At 40.7% G+C, this 23,635-nt stretch overlaps 1 protein-coding gene across 4 annotated transcripts in view; it reads left to right on the top strand.

Moving 5' to 3' along the window:
- LOC128738739 (protein yippee-like) overlaps nt 1-22,946 on the top strand; it is a 199,844-nt gene extending 176,898 nt beyond the window's left edge. For 2 of the 4 annotated variants that reach the window (XM_053834085.1, XM_053834086.1), the window contains 4 exons: nt 19,070-19,550; nt 19,975-20,186; nt 20,528-20,636; nt 20,705-22,946. In XM_053834085.1, coding sequence (XP_053690060.1) covers nt 19,518-19,550; nt 19,975-20,186; nt 20,528-20,636; nt 20,705-20,794 — 444 coding nt within the window. In that variant the 5' untranslated portion in view covers nt 19,070-19,517 and the 3' untranslated portion in view covers nt 20,795-22,946. Of the gene's footprint in view, nt 1-12,420; nt 13,095-19,069; nt 19,551-19,974; nt 20,187-20,527; nt 20,637-20,704 lie in introns of those variants that run through there. The other 2 variants (XM_053834087.1, XM_053834084.1) reach the window with 2 other exon arrangements.
- The last annotated feature ends 689 nt before the right edge of the window (nt 22,947-23,635 follow it).

Raw genomic sequence — 23,635 nt, 5'->3', positions numbered from 1 at the left:
CCCGTGAAGAGTCCAGGGCGATAGTAGTGCGTTAGCAATGCAAAATCTGTATCCCAGTGTGCCACTAGCCCTCACGGGCGGCTGATTTCTCACGAATTATTTGACTCGCGAGCTTTGTAGATAAACGATATGAGGCTGTGCTTTCGCGAGTGTGTAGGTAGCAGAATGTCTACACACAGCAGCAGCGGTTGTTTGTTTACGCTTGCGTCAGTGGCTTAAGCGTTATATGCTATACTTGTCTCGTGTGAGAGTAGGCAACGTTGACTACTCGCTCGATTTGCAACGTTGGTTGATTTGCCTACTTTTAATGATTTCGCCAACCCGACGTGCGATACGCGAAAAAAAGTTTGACCTTTTTGTACGTCATAAATTATTGACCATAAAGTACGTCACGCTTGTAGGCGGGGCGAGGGGGTGGGGGTAGGGGAGGGTGTTGATAAAACCGTGACGATGTGTGACGAAGGGGGGAGAAGGGGATGAAATTGTGTTGCATAATTCAGCTTTCATTTTAAGATACAAAGCTGCTGTAAAATTAACGTACTGATGCATTTTAACACAAATAGTTAAATTTTTTGAATGACTATGTTTTTTTCAACCTTTACCTATATTTATAACCTATACTGTCCCTCGCTCAAAAGCTCCCTGTAAGACAGAGCTTGTGCCACTTGCGGGCTATATTTCGCATCTCAGGAAATATCGAATGATCGCAAAAAATACACAAAATCCTGATTTTTACAACCGAATCAGACGAATTTAACCGTTATGTGTGCGACAGGGTACCCGGGTACCTTTTCAGTTTTAAAATAGTTATAACTCATTCAATTTAAAACATACGTCATTGAAATTTTGCGACATCGTAAAACTCGTTGATCTTAAGTAATTGAGGTTTTTTTGATGCATATCCATAAAGGGGTTTAGCAATGAGAGTCACTTGAATTTTTTTATTACGTAGGAGGGCGACAAGGGTACCCGGGTACCCATGATTTGCTATCTTTATAACTTTAGTTATGTTGAACCGATTTGGATGAAACCAGTGGCATTTGATTCGTACATTTATCTAGTTTTGATTAGATAAAACGTTTGGCCATCAAATGACAAGTAGTTCCCGGGAATCGGTAATTCCGGAGCAACATCCGGTAAAATGTGGGAAGCCGCATGTTTTGAAAGAATATCAGCTTTCAGTAAACCTATTAGCTTTGAACTTGACACTGTGGACCTTTTTTTCATCTAATTATATAAATTGGTGACTTTAGATCGCATTGGCCACTCCAGAATTTGGTTCCTGTAGGGATACAGATGGCGAGTTGGGTGCCTAATCCAATATTAGAATTGGTTTAGCGGATCTTTTAGATGTTTTGAACTGAAATGGTCAGTTTAGTACTGATTGATAATTTCGGAACTGGTTCCAAATGTATAACGGATGGTTCTACGTTTTGAACGGTTCTGATAATGCTAAGCATTATCCTGAATCCTGCGGTATCATCTGTGACCCCGTAGAAACCATTTTCGAAATAACCAATCAAAATACATCGAAATGTAAAAAATATCACCTACCGAACTAATTCCAAGAACTTTGATACCCATATTGCTAGGTTTTACCTCCAATCCTGGACTGGCCACCCATGACCCCACAGGAACCTACTCCGGAATGGCCAACCTGATTCATCTCATTATATGAAATAGTACATTGTATGAATTTTTAGAGTTTTTATATCCGCATGACTGATTTTCCTGCAATACAATCATTTCTTTTCCTCACAGCGGACACTCTGTCGGAATTCCGGATTTTCGGGCCCCGTATGTCTTTTAGTGGCCAAATGGCCAAATGATTCAAAACTAGATAAATAAACGAATCAAATGACACCTATTTCGTCGAAATCGGTTTAAAATTGTTGATGTTATAACAATATCAATTTTGGGTACCCGGGTACCCTTGTCGCCCTGCTAAAGGTGTTTTTTTTGTCGCACACATAACGGTTAAGTGGATAAGTTCAAAAATTTTCCTTTTTATGATTGTTTACTTGTTTATTTTGGTTTATGTTTAAGTTCATTTTTGTTATTTAATGAATCTTTTGAAGTGAATTAGATTTCAACTTGAAATAAAACGGTTGGAATGTAGATTTAACTTTTTGTTGTAAAGGGAGGGGGGGAGCGAGGTTGCCGTGACGTGACGTACTTTCTCAGGGGGGTCATTATTGTGTGACAAGATGTGACAAAGGGGGGAGGGGGAGTTGATTTTGGTCAAAATTTGCGTGACGTACTTTATGGATGTCGCCTAAATGTCAAAATCAAATCTGGCTTTGGTTTTCAGAAGGTCGCATAATCAACCTTTTTGTATGGATTATGCAACCTTCTGAAATCTAAAGCCAGAAATATAGGCGCACAAAACAGGCGATTTAAAAACTGCGTCAAGCTTAAGTTGGCAAATTTGGAGAACTTTGATCGTAACACTCTTTAAGAGCCACAATTACGGGGTATTCATGAACAAGCGTGTATTCAAGCAGGTACTAGTCATAATTTAGACTTATTTTAAGCGCTTTCCGCTCTAAATTTTCAAACAATGTAATCTGCTTATGAAACATAAAATAAATTGCTTTTTTGCCGTCAAACGGATCCGACGCGTCGTTCTTGAATTCCAGGTTAGTGTTCTTCATTTCTACATAGTACTGCTAGGGCAAATCCGACGTAGAACTGTAGGAGCCCATTTAGCTGGCGCTTGGTGGCGGCGGCGGCAATTTATAAACCATAACACCGCGTGTGTGTTATTACGTCGTAATGCTCGAACGGTGATTAATTATTCGAATCGTTCGTGCCCTTTTCTAAACTAGCGGCGACCGGCGCCCATCGTCGGCTTGTAACCAAGACCGATATTCGACGGGTTTCGTCGTAGGTCGATGCTGTGTTGTAGTGCACACCGGGGGGCGCAGAAATGTTGGCAGCGGACTGGAAGCTCTAATGCGATTTTACCATTCGCGCATTAATTAAGTGTCTTAGTTGAACCGTCGTGTAGGTCGTGTAGATATTCACGTTTGAAGACTTTGGGGCGACTTGGGCCGTTCCTGCCGTTGTTGTTCATATAAATTGCTGCTAAATACTGTTTACTGCGTCTATAAATCAGATTCTGGGATTTGCTGTGTTAACCACGTGGGAATGATAGGCGAATTGCGTTCTCTTCACTACGTATCAAGTTTTGAGCACGAGCAGTTTTCGATTGGCGTCACGCTATGCGTGTCTAACGTATTTACGCACCGATTTGTGCTCTCGTGGGGATGTTGATGGTTTTCTACCCAGTAGCACGTAGATACGAACAACGGGATAGTGCATTGTTTTAAAGTACGATGGTAATCGGTCATAAAACTGGGCACGTTTTGTTACTTAACTGTGATAACGATCGTTGTTTGGTGATATTTTTGTTTTAGTTTAATTCGTATTTTTTGCAGATCAGCCCTAAAATAGATTATCCTATCATTATATTGGGTCAAATGAAGTAATCAATTTTTTATGCACTTTTATCCCTGTGCATATCTGGAACATCAAATCAAAATTAAAAAGCTTGTAAGTATTGATTGAGTGCAGTTTGAGTTTCTCATTTTATCTGAATAACTCAAAAAGTTAACTGCGAATATTTACTACACAAAATAAGCAAGCTTGAATTCGAACACATTTTGCTTCCTTGAAATATTGAGGGTTGCAGCCGACGAGCCCTCGTTCGGCTACCATTGATAATGCCATAGGTTAAAACAAACAACAAACCGTGTAGTAAACAGAGGCGAATCGACCTGGTTGCTTCGGCAAAAACCGTGGCAGACTCAAGGTCAGCAACTCTCGTTTCTAAGTAGGTTAGCGCAGGTTACATTTACTCAACGGACCAACAACTGTTCAAGCCACGCTGTCAATGCGGACGCATATATTTAGTCTATAGAACAATTCCAATTTCAATTGAGAAATATTGATTTTCAATTGATGCGTTGGCTCTTCACTTCAATCAGAGTGGAAAAAACTGCTAACTGAAGTGCTGAGAATGAGACTGTCGGCCGTGTGCATCCACCGTCAATCTTCTAACGGTTACGAAACCGTTTTGTTATGTTCTAGTATATAAATAAGTCGAATCCAAAAAAAGAACACTCAAAGCCGCGTTGTCATACAGCAGCGGTGGCATTGTGTTGGTCTGAAAATGCTTATGCAAAAGGTGTCGCAGCAGCAGGGGATTGGAACTGTGGCCAAGTTGGCTTGAGAAAGTGAAATGAAATAACTAAGGACGTAACTCTTAAAATAGACACTTTAGACTCATAAGGTGACCGATTGTTTTGTAAACAAAACGTTTTTTAATTTTCGGAATTCTTTTAAATTGAATTTTTCTTGTCTTTTGGTCGTGTTTACAAGGTCGTTGGAATTCAACGACCAAATTTGCTCGAATAAGTAACATCCAATTCCGCAAACATTGAAACTGCTCCTTCCGAACACTTCAAGTAGAGCAAAGGAGACGCATGGTAGGATTACAAATTGAGCAACACCATTTCAGTGAGTGATATTCGTTTGTTATTTGCGTCGTAATTATTGTTTGTGCTTTACCCTCGTCTAACCAAGAAGAGAAAAAATGACTCAATCAGTCGGGCATTGTACCTGCCTACAAAGGCGACTGAACTCGAAAGAAACTCGTATCTATCACTATCGTGGAACACTCTGGACAAAGTGTGATATAAAGAGAAAAGTTTACTCAACTGTTGACAGTCACCCACCCAACGGAAAAGAAATAAAAAGGGAAGAGATCATCGTACTGTACAATACCGTGACAGAAATATATAGGTGGCAGCTATTATAGAAAGTTGTCTGTTGATCAGCGATCCAAGGTACAGCAATGGGTCAAGGTTTAATCGTGTTCGGTCGTGAAATGAAACTGAAGCGTTCCTTTCTGAACGACCCATTGCTGATTGTTTCCATTTTTGCGCTGACCCACGACCATCTCGCGGCGATTGGCGAACGCGAACGGTCGAGCTGTCAATCATCAATTCCCATCGAAAGACGTTTCGGTGAGAGTTAACGCGTAATTAACATCAGGGCTTGTCTAGCGCACTGTTCGGGTTTGTACAACACACAATTTGTTTATATACACATCAGCGCAAAAAAGCACAGCTAGCCGACAATAATCTCGAGTAGAGCATAAGCTACGCCGCGAAGCAATCAGCCGGTTCTTTGTTGTTATAATTTTATACGCGATTCATAACTGTATTGCAGTTACCGCTGCTGCCCGTGGCGAACGATAAGATTACGTATACAGTGACATGAAAGCATACCACCATCAACGCCCTAGCCAGTGTGTTTACAAGCAACTGATGGCCAATCGCCAGCGTACGTTAGGGTGGTTTTCATACAGACTAAATCGGCTTTTGGTGAATTAAGTTTGATCTGCCATCTTACGGTTATTTTAAATTTAGTCAAACTGTAAATCAACAACAATATTATATACTTTCTAAAACAAATTGTAAATTGTCGTTTGCTCATCAATTTTAGATAATTCAAAGTTTTTGAGGCATAATTGGAGCACAGGTACTTTTTAATTTTATACCAAAATCAGTAATCTCGCGAGACATGCAATCAAATAACTTTGAGCTACACTTTTCATGAATCCTCAAAACAGACAAAAATTGTCATACTCAACGCTAGGTATACATATTTGAATCTTTTACTTCTCGCGAAACTTTTTAGAAAGATCTAACTAATATTGAGAGAATCTCTTCGTTGGCCCTTCTCTTCCGATCGTCACGGCGACATAAATGCATCATTTTACAAAACGGACAACATGAAATTGATCGAATGGTCTGGGTGTTGACTGCTGAAGTTGAAAAAATGACCAGTAAAAGCCCTGTCTTTGTGCTCACCCAAAACATGAAGCGTGAACTGAACGAATTAGTCCTAAATATGTTTAATTGATGTTTATGAACACAATTCAAAAGTGTCCTGGGCGACGGTAGTTTCACTGAACCGAACGTTAAGAAGGCTCTTAAAATCATTCCAAATGCACATTAGATTTTGAACAATTTTCAAATGGCGTGCAGTGTCTGATTGATGAAGTGTCTAAGGCGAAGTCTCTTGTTGGTATGAGGCAGGCAGACGCTTTACTTTTAAATCAAACCATATCTTTCGCATAATATTTTGAAATTTTCCAATTGGTTAGTCGGTTTTAGCTCTGAGAAATTGGCCAGATTCAACTCTTTAGAAATCATAGTGTCGCCATTGTCGTTGTACTCTGCTTGGTGCGAATGTGAATAGTAACAGTTCGCCTGGTTAAGGGACAATAGGCAATCAACCTCAAGCCGCAACTTTTTCTGAAGACACTTCTTATGCCAAAATTTCTGGTTCATATATCCAAAAATTTCGGCCCACAATGAATAAATACGTAGCGGAAATGTGACAGTTCTCCATGAGTTTTCTGTCAAATATCCGCAACATATTCAGCGCTGTATTCATTGTGTTTTGGTCCGTTACGAACGGCTCACTTTGCAATCCGTAGACACATTCCAGCGTGTCCCGTTACGACGAGGACCCGACTTTCATTCACATTTTGCTCCCGCTAGCAAGTATTAAGTTATGTCTGGTAAATGTACTACCTAACGTAGTATTTACTTTTTGATTTAGATTGTTATTTAGGTAGCTATAACAAGTTACATTTCGTAACGGGATACCATCGCAGAAATACCGCTTTTTCCATCTTGTTTTAATATGTGTACACTTCAATGTACTAATTATAAACGTTCTGTATGTTGATTGTGTTGAGAACTACGTTTTCTTTGTAGTATGATTCGAGTTGTTGTAGTATGATAGGATAATATGAGTTGAAATATGCTGTTTTAAATACCGATTTCTTGATGTACAAGTGTGCGGAATGTGTCAGTAGAGAAGTGCTTTAGCAATCTTTCGAGCCACCCTGCCGATCCCACGAGGTTTCACGCTTATAGTTAACTAGCTGATTGCCCGATCTCACTCGGGGCCCCTTTGTCACTCAGTCACTTGTACATCTGTTTTTGTAACGAAAACTCGCATAATGCAAAAAACAAAACCCTTTTTTTTCATTTGAATGTGTCTATTCCCTTTATCAGTTCCTCTCACGTTGTCCCCCAATCACTTGTAAATCTGTCTGCTTCTCGGTAAACCTTATAAATCGACACAAAGTATTTTTTACGAACCTCCCCCATTTTAATGGCCACCCTATTCCCGCTTTGAGAAATAAAACAACTTTTACAACTGCTGTCGTTCCAAATGTAAGAGAAACGCACCCCTTTACCCATTTGAACCTTTCTCTCCCCTTGAAAGAAACCGTCTCCCTCTTTTATCAACCCCTCGGTGCTGATTTTTTTTTATGTCAAAAAACATGTATTTGACAAACGACGTTTGATGAAGAACAGTCCAGAAGCTCCGGAGCTATGGCGGAACATACATTCATACTCACGTTCCTCGTCCCCCTACAAGTCGTCCCTTCCCAGTCAGGTGACCCTTATGTCACGTAGCTAATTATGCATCGGTTTGCTCAATGAAAATCACTATAATGGAAACGAAACAAAGGTTTATTTACCATGTATTCCTCCTCGGTTAAATCCCCCTCTTTTCTCAAAGTCAGTTGCACTACTGCAATCGATTTAAATGCAAGAGAAACGCAACCCCTCTTACTTATTTAGACTCTCCCTCCCTTGTTAGGCATTCCCCCTCTTTTGTCAACTTCACAGTGCTGATTCCCTAATGTCAAGGAACATTTGTGCCAAGTTTGATGAAGAATTGTCCAGGCATTTCAGAGTTATAGCCTTCCCCCTGTTATGACCCCCTTCCTGTTAGGAGCCCCCCCTGCTTTGTCAACCCCCTGAGTACTGATTCCCTTGTGCCAAGGAACATGTGTGCCAAGTTTGATGGAGAACGGTCCTGGTGTTTCGCAGTTATTGCCTCCCTCCCTGTTATGAACCCCCCTCTTCTTGTCAACCCTGTAGTGCTGATTCCCTTATGTCACGGAACATATATGCCAAGTTTGGTGAAGAACCGTCCAGGCATTTCGGTGTTATGAATCTAACACCCCCCCCCTTTACGACCCCCCTCTTATCAAGTGCTGATTTTCTTATATCAAGGAACATGTGTGCCATGTTTGGTGGTGATCGGTGAAGGCGTTCTGGAGTTATGGTGGAACATACAAACAAACTTCATCTCGTTTAAAATTGGTGGGAATATAAAACTGCTGGAGACTGCACTGAATAAGGGGGTCTGATCACAAGGTCTTCTCTTTCGAGAGTGTCGAGAGGGTGTCGTCTCAAAAAACTTTTGACAGCATCAAGAGCCCTCTTATCGTCTATCACTCCACGGATCACACTAGCTCCTGCGACGACTTCGGATTCAGTTGTAGCTTCAGGATCTTCGGGAATGTAGTTGATTCCGACTCTACGAGCACCACCGCCACTCCATTCTTGATCGGTCGGGTGCTGGGACGCAACGTTTCTAGCATGGTAGAAACTTCTGCTCCCCATGCCACAGTTGAGCTCTTCCTGCCAGCACACATCAATCGTCCCGGCCCTTTGTGCAGTTGTACGGAACAAAGTCTCCAAAATGTTAACCCTGGCAACTATCAGTGTGATTATTTTCTCACCACCGCTGATACACACTTCGTTTTCAGTGACCCAAACGTCTCCTCACACGTCGATCTCTCCATCGATTATGACCCGCTTGATGTAGCATGTCACTCTAGGCAGCTCATCGTATTTCTACGGACTGAAGTTGGGGTTGCAGTGATTTCGGTATTATGTAAGCCGCAGTCGAACCATTTCTACCAGCAAACAACAGTCATTCCACAGGTCCTGCGTGTGGGTGTACGACTCGGGGCTCCCAGAATTCCAGCCCAGACAAATGCAACAACTCTGATAATACTTCCGATGATGACAGCCCCTGTACCAGATCCACAGCAGAACCCCAATCCACTGCTGATTTACTACCAGAACGTGCGCGGACTTCGAACCAAAATCGACGACTTTTTTATTGCTCTAACAGGGTCAAACTTCAATTTAATCGTTTTAACGGAAACTTGGCTTGACGAGAGATTTCACTCGTACACAGTCGGAAACCTCAACGCTTTTCGTGTAAATAAGGAGTTTGTCGAGACTGCCATCGGACTAAAATATTCGTTAGACCTAACCTACCTAACGGTAGTGCATATTACATCCTAAAAAAGTGTTCTACAGTTCTCGCTTGGCCTCTTTCACTATTGTTCAATTCCCTACCCAATGGAAAGATTCAAAAATGTTTCCTATACACAAGAAGGATGATAAGCGAAACCAGGTATGGCACGATCACTTTAACGCAATTCACATTCATTTGACAGTACCGTCTCAGCCAAGCAAAATTTGACAATGTTTTATATAGGACATTTGTAGAATTAGTAATTATCTATAATTTTGCTGAATAAAGTTTTGCAGTATCTCTTGTAGTTACGGCGCTACAATGCTAGTAACTCATTAGTGACTAAATGAACGTTCACTTAGTCACTAAAGAGGTACTAGCATCGTAGCGCCGTAAATACAAAAGATACAGCAAAGTTGTAGATAATAACTAGTTCTTCAATCATCGCATATATAACTTTTTCAAATTCTGCATGACTGAGACGGTACCGTCAAATGAATGTGAATTGAGTCAAAGTGAGTCAAACGAGCCATCCCTGAGCGCAAAGCTGAAAACTGTGGAGGGATTACATCGTTGTACTCCAGGTCTAAACTGCTCAAGAAAATCGTGAACGACGCTTTGTTCGCTAGCTGTCAACACTGCGTTTCTTCTGACCAGCATGGATTTTTTTTTCAAAACGCTCGGTGTTTACGGATCTCGTTGATGTTGTCTCGTTATGTCTGTGTAACATGAATGAAGGAGTGCAAACACAACGCAGTGTACACGGTCCTGAAAGCAGCGTCTGATCGGGTGGATCACGGCATCCTCCTTGTAAGACTTGACAACTTGGAAATTTCCGCCCTGTTCTGCAAGTGGCCACAATCGTACCTAACGCACCGTAGGGGAGAACCCCGTGAATGTGAACTCCGTGAGTGTGAACACCGTGAGTGTGAAGTTCGGGTCCAAGTTTTCCGACTCGTTGTACAACTTCTCCGGTGTACCACAGGGGAGCAATCTTGGACCACTGTCCTTTTGTTTTTTTTTTATAAATGAACTATCAGCTCTTCTGCCACCCACCTGTCGATCTTTTTTTGCCGACGATATAACAATCTTTAAGGAAATCAAAATGGATTCCGACTGCAGTCAACTGCAATGCCCACTGGGCAAATTTGACGATTGGTGCTCGAGTAACATGTAACATTAGAGTAACATTAGATAAAATACGACGGGACATGTGTAACGATGCGTCTATCTTATTCGTGATCTTGGTGTCGTCTTGGATAGCGCACTAACTTTTCGTATACACTTATGACATTTTCGCCAGAGCCAATAACCAACTTGAATTTGTTTTTATAATCGCTTAGGAGTTCCATGACCCGTACTGTTTTCGATCGTTGTACTTATCACTTGTGAAGTCTATTTTGGAGTTTGGATCTGTGCTCTAGTTCATCTTCAAGGATCTTTGCACTAGCCCCGTAATTTTCCTGTACTCTAATAACCGGCTGCAAAGTCTGTCGATAAAGAATGGTCAAATTCTGAAGGATGTTTATATCCATGGCTTTGCTTTTTTTTATCTGTGATCTGGTGTTCATATTAACAAATTTGGATTGCCAGATTCGAATCGGCGTAGAAGAAATTTTTACGGTATGCTTTACGCAGTCTGCCATGGCGTGATTCCAGAAACCTACCGCCGTATGAGGAACGTTACCGCTTGCTTAATTTGGAGATTTCGAAAAAAGGCCTGCCAACGCTCAATCCGTGTTCCTGGCTAGAATGATTTTATACGAGATATTGGCTGCCCCGCCATTCTGAGTCAGTTGCATAGCTGCCCCCGAACGACACCATAGAACTAGGAATTTGCTGTACCTGAAAAGACCGAATGTAAACTATAAACTATACGTCCTATCCGATTACTTCAACTTAAATTTGCACTTCTTTCTAATATGTTTTTATCCACCAGTTCGTCCATTGTCTTAAATGTTTTAGAAGTTTGCCGTTCTGGTATTGTTACTTTTTCCTGGTTTCGGATAAGCCGACAGTTTAATACATTACGGTATATTTTTAGTTACCTGCTCTGTAGCGACCTTTCTACTCGTAATACCCTAGGATGTAATTGCTTTAACACAATTGAAGGCTGGAAAAAAGTCTCAATAAGACGTTGGCCCGCCTTCTGCGTTCGGTAACCCGAGATGAGTTATCCTCACAATCTGTAGCCTCCTGAGAATTTGAATTTTGCTTTTGCATATTAATTGTTAGGTACGAATTTACTTTCTTTCAAAAAACGATCTATCTATTGAAAGTTGTTACTTTCCTCCCTGTTATCTTCATAATACTATCACAGAATTTTGATTCAACGAATTCGCTCTTGACATTAGCACTGTTAGATCATTATGCATGTCACGATTTTACATGGTATATACCAATTGAAGTTTGGAACTATAATTATTTACTGTCAAAACATAGATTTAACAGACAATCTGATAATTTCGCTATTTCACTAGCAACCACCCTAAAGTCAGCTCCTCTCACGCACAAATCGCGACACTATACGCAGACTGCGGGAACATTTCGCTAGTTTTCTTCTCTCTTTCTACCCGACAAACTATCCTCATCGCACCACAACATCTGCGGCGGCGTTGCGCTGCCAGATTCGGTTATGGCACAAAACACCGCAGCCCATAATCAGGTAGACCGTAGGCCCCGGGTTGATGGTCTGGTCGTACATATGTATCTTGCCTGGCTGGCTACCAACAACAAGCACAACACTCTAAACCGCCAGGCAGGCGGCTGCTAGGTTCGCAAAAATGGACGTGAACCCAACATACAAGCAGCGAGCGCAGCAGCGGTAGAAAAGGCCAAACCAGCCAGCGAGCGCAAAGACGACGAAACAAACGGGAAAACAACACCACCACCGGTGCTACCTCCTACTGCTTCAACTCCGCCCGCCAGCCACCTTTTGGCCGGAGAGTCAAACCGAGCCGAGACGATGGTACAGACTAACAACGATCATATCAGTACCAGCTGTTGCCGTAAACAGACCGCGTATCATTATTATTATTATTGCTCTACTCGAAGAGCTGTGCGGCATAGCCAGAAAACACAACCGATCTATTTTTGTTTACATTTTGTTGTTGCTGCCTCCCTGCCTCCCACCTAGGACGTTTAGATGGCTTGGTTAGGTCGCTTACGGATGTTGTTGTGAGCTCACTGCCGACAACCAACGTCGGGGATAGGATAGCGAGGGTACCACACTGTATTCTTGCTTGGTCTGCCAATAGTATGCGCCAGAGGTTGCGCGAGGAAACATTTGTTCTTGCAAGTGAAACGAAACTAGGAAGCTCACTAAAGGTTGCATTTCGCAACAATTCAGGAGGACAGTCCCACGAAAGTGTTACACAGCGGTGATGTTGTTGTCTGTTCGCTTTGGACAAGAAACAAGCGACGCGTAATAATCGCTACCAACAGCAGAGCAGGGCTTAGCAGCTCAGTGAATGTGGAGCAAATCGTCACAATCTAGTGCGCCGTGTTATCGGATATCGGTCGAAGGAGAAAGGCTGCAAATTGTTGCGTAGTTAGCGGTGAAGAAAATAATATTTTTGTTGTTTCGCGAAAACCGTTGTTCCCCTGAGCCGAAGGCAGTGAAGGCGCAAAACTGAATTTAAACAATCGCAGTAGCCCCCAATTGGCGACCCAAACCTCAAACGGAACTTATACACGGTGGTTAACCGCGGGTCCAGACGTGTCGTGCGCTGAGACGAAATTAAATAAGAGTGTACAACTGAAGTAATGAACCGTTAATTCACCGAACCAGCTGCGCTAGAGTGCCAAGTGTCGTGGTTTTGTACAACAACAACGGCGGACCAACCAGACCGTCAGCTTACGGTGGAGAAAGTTTCGAATATAATGGGATTTGGATTTTGCGGCTGATTTCCTGGCTTCGATTTCCTGTACTAAGTAAGAAAAGGGTAAGCAAGGAGGTTGGGTGGTTTATTTGTATGAATTGTTTGTGTGCTTCCACTGGTCCCCTGAAAAGCGAAGACTGTTAATACCAGAGGCTGGCGCTGGTTATTGGCTTTTTCAACTTTGTCATTCAAATAGTATGTCTCTTTGCTAGGCATAAGACATGTTTGAAATGAGCTTCGGAATGTTTACAGTAAGCAGATGAAAACAAGCCTTTTTTCTACGGTACAATCCGAATTGGTGTCAGTCATTATCGTTTGTTAAAAGGAGTTAGACCTGCATGAATCTGATATATTCATAAGTGCATTGCAGTTTATGCAACAGAAGCAAATTATCTGAAAATAGTTATCTAATGGTGAATTGATTTTTTAAACAACATATAAGTATGGTAAAATTTGCTTGCCTGGACAGATTTGTTTCCCAGGTAAATTTATAAAAAATATTCTTCAAATTTGGTGGTGTAATAAATTATACATTTTAAAGTTGAAAGTTTCAAACTTGAAACAAAAAAGTGAATTTTCATAAATGAATTCAACAATTGAAACAATCTTTGAAAAATAAACAACCGTGGGTAAATATTCCAGTAGAAACCTTGACTTTATGCAGTTCTCCCAGGAATATATAGATTTTTTTAGAGCGAGTGGAAAAGGGTGTAATCCCAAGGCATTGCATATCTGAGAAGGTCGATTACAGCATTAAAACTCTTTTAAATTTAAAAAACTACAAGGTATTCAGCCCTAAGGGTTATACGAAAGGGTGACGTCGGACTATATCAGATCATTAGATTAAAGAATAATGTAAACTGCATTTCTGGAATATGCATGTTTATAAGAATCTGTGTTAAGTGAATGTTCAAAGAGAAGAACTAAATATTCAGATTCAATTCTTCATGAATGGAATGGTGGCTTTGAAAATACGTGGACGGGGGTTCATAAGTACAACGCCTGCAACCATTGAGGCATAGAGATTTCTTTTAAAAATCGCGTGTGCATCATAAAGGTAATGAATGACCAGCCCCCAGATTATTACGTAGCTTGACATGTTTTAATAATCTTACTTTAACTCGCTTGTGGCCTTTAAAGGGCCATTGGTTACAAATTACATTAAAGCCAAAGCTCGTTCATCGCAAATATGACGTGCCATTCGAATGTCCTTCTCTTTTGACATGAATGTCAACAGGCACGTAAGTTAGCGGCGTCGATTCACTGTCTCTTACTACGAGAAGGTTTTACTAGTTTACTTTCACAGCTTATCGTTTGTTACATAGCAGAAAATATGGCAAATACGCAAAAATTTCTGTTTTATTTGTATGAGAGTCCTTAACCACCTACCACAGGGGTGAAGGGTCTCAAACCATCATAAAATAAATTCTTGCCTCCAAAAACCCCCACATGCCAAATTTGGTTCCTTTTGCTTGATAAGTTCTCAAGTTTTGAGGAAATTTGTATGTTATTGGTATGGGAGCCCCCCCTTCCTAAAGAGGGGATGAGTCTCAATTCACCATAAAAAAAATTCTTGCCTTCTCAAACTTCCACATGCCGAATTTGGTTCCATTTGCTTAATTAGTTCTAGAGTTATGAGGAAATTTGTATTTGATTTCACTTGTATGGGAGCCCCCCCCCTCTTAGAAGGGGAAGGGGTCTCAGTACATCATAGAAAAAAATCTTGTCTTCTAAACCCCCACATGCCAAATTTGGTTCCATTCGCTTGATTAGTTCTCGAGTTTTGAGGAAATTTGTGTTTCATTTGTATAGAAGCCCTTCCTCTTACGCCCTTCATAAAATTGCTGGTCGTTTTATCTATTCGGCGACATATGAATTATACAGTTTCGTTCAGTAGTTTAGGAGTTATTACCTTTTGAAATCATTCATTCAAACGTTACACTTCTATTTTCGTTTTCACAAAGTGCTACCCAGTCCCAGTATAGTAACCAAAGACGTAGTCCTACGTCAAAAAGTAAAATTAGCATTTTTCCACAAATACTTTTGCTGGAGGCAAAATCTGGGATTGCCAAATTCGAAATCTCACTCTCGCTTTATTTGTTGCATTACATTGCATAAGAAAGTTCTGCGCTCATGAGCTCGTGTACTGATATCTGTGATTGGAAAGTTGAGAAATCGTGTAGAAAATGACTCCAAAATTAATTTGAACTAAATTTTCGAAATAACGAAAAAGTAGTTTACCCTTCCTCAAGCTCACGTTTATCTGCTGCTGCACTGACTATTATCAAACTGATGTCTGTGCTAGTAACGCACCTCGTTTTTCCACATGGCCCCTGAATATTCATACTATACCCCAATAATATCCATTTACCACCCAAATGTAAGAAATTATCCTATGCTGATCCTATGCTACTTTAAATTGTTTCATATTGTACAAAACGAAGACGATCAAAACTTTTGACGTAGAACTACTATAGCGTCTATTGACTCTATCAGCCTCTACCAGTCGAGACTCGAACATGCAACGTCTGGCTTGTTAGACCAGTGTCGTACCTCGAGGTCAATTAAGAGGCTCAAACGTTTTGCTTGCGCATTTACAGTCATGGACTGGCTAATGTAAATCAATTTTTGTACCTTGACGGTTGCAGCTGCGGAATGAGAAGGCAGACAAGAGCGAATATGTTTAGATGGCAAAGAATATCATTAAATGGCATCTGCACGGCAAGCTTGTTTATTGAGAATTGTCAGTGCGTGAAGCCAGATCAAGAAATGGCTCTAATTAGTGCCAATAATATATTATTTTGAAAATTTCATTTTTTTCATAGAATTTTGTTTGTAAATATTCGTTTTTCGCATCACAAAATACACAAAATGTAAAATGCATGCATAGAAAATTACGCAACAATTATTTAGCACTATTATTTTCTTAAAGCTTTTTTACGCCATACGTAGGTCTATAGGTACATAGGTACATGCATAGGTAGTTTCACATCAGCTATGCGGTTGTGTCTAAAACACAACCTTTCTGATTTTTTCAAGCGCAACTGCATAACTTTTCCTCATGGACGTTGGAATTAATTAATAATCCCATTCTCAAATCGGCACAGAAACCCATGATCTTTTCTCGATTAATCAGTTCGACACCAACTATTCAAAAGGGCCAATCTGCAAAATGTAAACAAACCAAAATGAGAGTTACTTTCTGCTAGACTAGCATAGGGAAAGAAGCCGTCACTCGGTTTATTTACATTTTGCAGATTGGCTGAAAGGTGGTGCCGAATCAGTGTTGAAAAATTCATAGCAGTAAAAAACTTAATGAGATTTCAAGCACATGAAATTTCAACTTTGATCACAAGCGCGAATCTCACATATGAATTTCTCTCGCTATTATACGCGATGTCTGTTGCTATGCGATGAGAAACCAAATTCAGCTGTGAGCATTTTGCTTCATTCCTCCACAGCTGGCATTTCATACAACGAACCAGAGAGCAAAAGAGAATGTACCGTCAGAGAAAACATCAGCAGCGAAAAACGCAGCACACATTTATGAATTCCACATTTTTCCTTCGCGGGAATCGACATTTTCTTGACTAGAAATTAACAAGCCTAATAAGAATTAGATAAACATGTAATTTAAATGTGCGTTTTATTGCTTAGTCTGATATAATAAAGCGGACAGCATTGAAATATTCGCCATGATTATATAACATTTTGCCGAATACCATTTTGCGGAACACCACTTCTCGGTTGACCATAACGTGGAATATAGAGTTTTGCGTAATACCAATAATAATAATAGTAATACCGAAAAACCTTACGCGAGATGTACCATTTCACAGAAAATGTTTTCGTAGAAAGTACCATTTCGCAGGGGTTATCCTCTCGTTACTCGCTGTCGCTCGTTCGGACTCAACTGAAAGAAAGTAATAGAGGTCAGTAGACCTAGGAAAATAAATAAACCTAGATAGAGGTGATTCTTTGCGGGGGGGCTGTCCCCGCAGTGGCCGGAGCTTCCGACGCCGGGTTGCCGGCAACTCTCGCGGCTTGCGGCCGTCTCGCCTTGAATCATCTAGTGTTATTATTGATAGTTTTTGGTGGTCTTGTTATTGACTTATGTTTTATGGAAGAGTCTAAAATTTCTCGAGCTCGATTAGTTTTTAAGTTACGCAAAAATTTCTATTTTATTTGTATAAGAGTTCTAATCCCCCTACCACAGGGATGAGGGGTCTAAAACCATCATAAAAAAAATTTCCTGCCTCCATGTGGGGGGTCATGCCAAATTTGGTTCCATTTGGTTGATTAGTTCTCTAATTATGAGGAAATTTGTATATCATTTGTGTGGAAGCGTCCCCTCTTATAGGGGGGAGGGGTCGTAATTCCCCTACGTATTTCATTTGTATGGGAGCCCCCTCTCTTAGTGGGGGGAGAGGTCTCTAACCATCATAAGAAGCTTTCTCGGCCCCAAAAACCTTCACATGCAAATATTTACGCCGATCGGTTCAGTAGTTTTCGATTCTATAAGGAACATACGGACAGACAGACAGACAGACAGAAATCCATTTTTATGGGTATAGATAGTCATTCCCTCACGCTCACTCACAGCTACGTATCGCATGAGAGTATGTCTATGCTGTTCAACAAGGAATTTGTATGTATATGTGCATTGCTTCGGGTCGCAGTTGAAGCAAAGCAGAATGTGATCAAGCAGGAAGAAATAGGGTGTGAAATTTGTGCTTCATTTTGATGAGTTAAGAGATTTTGAGTTTTTGCCATCAGTGTGCCGAATTCAACATTAACATCACGTAATCTAACATAGATATATAAACTAAACATAAAAAACATAAAATTCACATCACATTAAACTTGTCTTAATCCTATCTTTAAATGTACGATGAAAAGTAGGTCGAAAAAATTTTCGGGATCTGCGCCATGGAAGCATACTGTTAACGTTAATCTAGGACAAAAGTTCAGGAGCATCGATTTCGCACTTCAGGAGTTGAGCTGCTTTCGTTGCTTTGGATACAATACTCCTGCTACTCAGTGTTTAGATATTAAGTAACTTGGCTCTATCCTCATTAGGGAGGGCGGGGGAGGCGTATTTCGAGGTTTTGAGAGACTCGCCTCATTGTCCCTTTTTTCCGATTATCACGGTGACAAAAACGCATTTCTACGTTTCTTAACGTTTCTTAAAATGAAGCTAGCTAATGGCGCCAGCAACCGATTGACGTAGTGCAGATGCTTTCAAGTGCATCTCCATCTCCATAATAAGATCAATAGAATAGAAGTCAAGAGAATGTCTCATTGTTTCTTTAAACCTCTTGAAAAGCTACGCGAAAATTGTTATATTTGTGCTATAGATTATTGTTAATTTTTTGAATTAAATTGTATCAATTAAACAAAACAACAAGCAAAAAAATATTGATTAATAGTTGTTTTTGTTATAATTTTTGCTATTATAATCACTTTGCATCTTCAATTCAAGTGATTAGTTACTATCCAATTTCAGTAAAAAATAGCAAAACCAGTTAAACATTTGTCATGTTGTCCTATTTGATTATCAACTAAAATTTGAATAATCCGAAATAAAATTTAAATAAAATGGGTAAAAATAGCTCATCAGGTTTCCTACTTACCTATGAATAGACCAACTGCTACACAGTCTCCAGGTGTGCGATTGCGTACACATTCCGGATAGGTATGGGAGATTGATAAATGGAATTTCGAGATCCAGCATCCAATCTCGTACAAATGATTGAGATAATTGAAAGTTCCAGCACCGCGGAGAGTAACGCACTCTGGAGCTATTTCTGTTGCTTTGAAGTGTTGCTTTGGCTGGTTTTGAACTGTTGAACTGAACAAGCTTCGATGATGATTATTTGATGGGCTCACGAATATTCAATACATGCATGATACAAGCAGCCAATAATTTCCTATACCTACCTACTCTAGTTAGAGGGATTTTGTTATCGATATAATTGATTAGCCAAAACTATGAGAATTCTTACAACTTTTTTTCGTCCGCCTGCTTTTCGTTTCAGATTTTCGAAGGCAATTCCAACAACAACAACAACAAATACGAAGTAAACATCCACAAATAAATTCATTATCAGCAGCCATATAACAACAATCCAAGAAACCCGAAAAAGTGCTTGTACTCGACCACGAGAATTGTTGTATTAATTTGGGGCCGTCAGCAGATCGATAAATTCCGTGTAGAACCATTACAGCCAAAAGATAACGGGGGAAAAAGGCATATAGAATCGAGAAGTGCGAAACATTTGGTTTGCTTCCACTGCTATTTTCCGTTCAAACCGTGAGAGGATATTAGTCATTACCGGACACAACCTTACACTACCGCAGCCACAGGTCCAATGTTGGTGTAGCGTTACTCCTCGGCGGGAATCGTTTGTACCACGCGTGGAGGGCTATCGAAAAGGAGACACAATTTGGAAGCAGCAGCCACCAGCAGCTGGATCTCGAAGACGGATGCACATATCCTTGTTTAACCTGCTGTTCGAAGTAAAGAACCAAACGATTCTCACTACTATTATCAGATAAGATTTAGACTAACTCTGCAACTAACTGCAAGCTTTCGTACTAACAGACGTAGTAAATTATAGTAAACAAAAATCGTGAGTAAAAAATATCACGAACGCGCACGATTCTCGACTGTGGAATCCGTGGCGTTCGTTCTTCACTACTAACCAACATCACCGTCTGCCGAGTGGCTCTGGCCAAGAGCCGCACGCATTCCATTAGTCATCTAGTTTTAAACACCACTTTCGGCCTGGACTCGAATCGAGAACACGATCCAACCCAGGTAGCCGATTCAATTTCGTAATGAATCCTCTCGATTTTTGACGGGCTTCTAGAAAATTAGTTCCTCTAACTAACGCCGTGTTGTTTCCTCTCTGTATTCCATTGTGTACCTTGCCACCGACAGGAAGCGGCCAACGGAAGGCACGCAAACGGGCAATCGTCGTCGTCGTCATCGTCAGGAAGTGGCAATATGGTGAAAACGTTCCAAGCCTATCTACCGCCAACCAACCGAACGTATTCCTGTGTCCACTGTCGGGCGCATCTAGCTAGTCACGATGAGCTTATATCGAAATCGTTCCAGGGAAGCCAGGGGCGGGCGTATCTGTTCAATTCAGTGTAAGTATCCTTGCTGTTGGTTTTTGTTGCATGAATTACTTTGTGTTGTTGGCCCGGTATATTTGGCACTGGCCGGCCGGCCGGCGCGTTGTTTCAATTTTCGCAATGGGATTAAACAAAAAGTGGTGTTTTCTGTGTTTCTTACATGCAACAAAGAAGCTTCAATTTGTCGATTAGCCTTATTGCGTCGAAGAAAATGCTTATTTACGGGGCAGAATCTGTTTATACTAGAGAATATCAACGGGGCGCGTTAATTGTAAACTTTGATAATCTGATTCAGTGAAACCTCACTAGTTAGTTCCAATCACTGACGCACATCAATTGCTGCTTTCTATATGCAGGGTCAACGTCGCTTGTGGCCAGGCTGAGGAACGCGTCCTACTAACAGGCTTACACGCCGTAGCCGACATATACTGCGAATGCTGCAAAACACCTCTGGGATGGAAATACGTAAATAACAACCACCATTTGCCATTTGTCCGGCCTGATTTTACCTAACTTTCGCACTTGTCTTGCAGGAGCACGCTTTCGAATCTAGCCAAAAATACAAGGAGGGAAAGTACATCATAGAACTAGCTCACATGATCAAGGAAAACGGCTGGGATTGATTGCCGAGTCACTTCGATAAACGCGTAAATTAGATTAGTGAATTTACACAACACAGCCAGCAAAAAAAAAAAATAACATAGCATGCGGAAGCCGGAGAGGTGCCACCGTGTCGGGCATCGTCACCGTCGGTCCGCAGCAGAACAACGCGCATCTACTTTCCAGTTACAGTCAGCCCGGGTGTCCTAACTCGGTCAACCAACGGCTTCTTCTGTCCAACCGAAAATCATCCTGTCGTCATCCGTGTTGTCATTTCCTATCCGCATTAATAATTTCTTTCATTTTAACGTGTGTTCGTCCCCTAGTAGAGTCCAATCATCGTACGGCGTCGTCATTTTTTACGAGCTTGAGTTTCTCTATTGTTTTGAAAGTAGATATTGAAACATTCTAGAGGTCCATTCTTACTTTTTACCTGCGACAAACCACACGTACACATTTTGAAAACAATATTTAGTTGATAGCGATGATCTTATCTCCTTCGAGTCCTAGGACTGACGGAAGGAAACATTTACTTTTTTTCCTTTTAAGATAGCGAGAAGATTAACACTACTTTATTGATTAGTGAACAAATCTGAACGATCGATTAGTGAGCGAGGGAAGAAGATCACTGTGAACAAGAGAATGCGTTTGTGCACTATGGGTGGCGGGATTGGAGGAGGGGTCACTGGTGGAGGACGGTCGTGTCCTTCCCACTGCTGTTGTCACCCTACTCGCAGAGGTGAAATGCAAACGCAGGAAAGAGGAAAGTTGAAGAAAAGAAAGAAAAACGTACGCGAGAGAGAATATGCGAGAGTGATATTAGTTTTACGAATGTTTCAAGTGAGATAACATTTATGAAGATTCGTATTTTAGTCGAAATATATACACGTCTAAGAGTCTAGATTTAGTTTTGTGAAAGGAGAAAAAAACTAAACTGAATGAAGGAAGACACACATACACTTATGGTTTTATAAATCAGAAGTAAGATAGTGCGATGGTACGTACGAATGCAAAGAACACAGCCTGAGCAGTACTGTTACTTTCAGTTTCAGTTTTTTTTGATAGCGAATGTGATCAATATAATATTACAGTTATAATGTATTTTTTTAAATAAAACAAACTATTTTAATATACGTATCTGTGTTTCTTTTGGTTCTGTTCAGCCAACTGAAGGCCGCTGCTTGAACATGGCTAGCCCAGTTCAAGTTCAGTTGAATCATCCCAAAAACACAAACCAGAAAACAAGAAAAAACGTATAACATAATAAGCATTTTACTGCCAACGATTTAAATGAAAAAAAAAAAATAACATAGAAACAACAGTAATAGAACTAAAACCTCAAACTTCACTTTCATAAATATAAAATCAATTGTACCGGGCAAACAAAAAAACAAACGTGGAAAAAAACGTTTAATTCGATTCGATAGCGATTTATACGCGGATCTCCGTGAAACGGGCGAGCATGCGATAACGTTACGCAAGCAAGCAACCGAGTACTCGTAAGATTACTAAATAGTGATAGTTATTAAAACCAGCAGCAACCAGAGGAAGAAAAAAACAAAACCTACAAAAAAAACAGAAACGATCGAAACAATCCGCTTAGAACCGGCGAAGTAAACACACTGCTACAACTCAGTAATTGCAGAAAATGCGCAAATCCGCAGCGACGAGTACCGCGTAAATCCATCTCTCGCTCTGCGTGATGCTGGTGTAAATTGCGAAAAACCCGCATACCCCCCAATAATAACAACACAACCCATTTGATTCTGCATCGACGGAAAAGCGTCTATAGGTACCTATAATCTATAATAGCGAACAGTTTTTTGTTTTATTTCGAGCTTGTATGCTTCGACTTGTGATAAATCCAGAGCAAAGAGCAAACAAAAAATAACGACGGTCGAACAAGCTGAATCGATGGTATCGAATGAGCGAGCAAGCGGAGATGTGACGCTATTCTGCTGATGTTATCCTTGAAGTAACTTGCGATGACGTGCGAGCATGTTTGATAGAGTAATTGGTAATCTTAAACTTATCCAATGTTTCCGAGGAAACCGATAATTGAATTTTTCGGACTGATCGTCCTTAATTAGAAGAGATGTTGAACATATGGGCTATTTTTTGGTGGTGTTTCGTGGCGCCAAGTAATGAGGGATAAAAGCATTATTTATCATCCAAAATAATGGACAGTAGGTGATGCTGTTACGGGACATAATCTGTTGTTCTCTAATATTGTGTTCATTTAACCTCAACATGTACTGTTTTCTTAAATGTTTTCATCGAATTGAAACTCAAGAGTTTTATCAAAAAAATTGACTCGTTCATTCGTATCTTAAAAATTAGTTGATTTCCGAACACCCGCGAACTTTGAATAATCTTAGACGAAGAACTGGTACCGAATGGCCGAATAACAAATAGGCCGAATTTCAACAGCTGTCACAAAAGGCCAAACCACTTTTTGACCGAGTGTCGAAAGGCTATACATTAAAAGACGAATTACTTCAACATGCATTTTTCTAGGTTAACTGACAAGTAGAGACTATTCCTCAGTTGAATCAGACCAAGCGGCAGCGAATAAGGACAGTTTCAACAAGTTTCAAGTCCCAGCAATTTGCAACGTATATCTTATAGAGGCAAGTCCGACGGTTTACTACAGGCCCAGGGTAGCATCCAAAGGGCGCAACGTCAGAACATTTCCTGCTCGGTGTCGATCCTCACAACCCAGTTTACTTGAAACGGACAACATACTTGAGAGCGGGACTCAATACTCGAGCGTACTAAAGTACATTGCAGAACCCAGATTCATAAGCAATTATTACCCCTTTTAGACCTCGAAATAATTTCCTCGAGATGCAAACGAAAGTTGA

The sequence above is a fragment of the Sabethes cyaneus genome, chromosome 2, assembly GCF_943734655.1.
Source record: "Sabethes cyaneus chromosome 2, idSabCyanKW18_F2, whole genome shotgun sequence".
Lineage (NCBI taxonomy): Eukaryota > Metazoa > Arthropoda > Insecta > Diptera > Culicidae > Sabethes > Sabethes cyaneus.
Note: the sequence above shows the minus strand (reverse complement) of the source record. Positions and strands in the feature narration are given on the sequence as shown.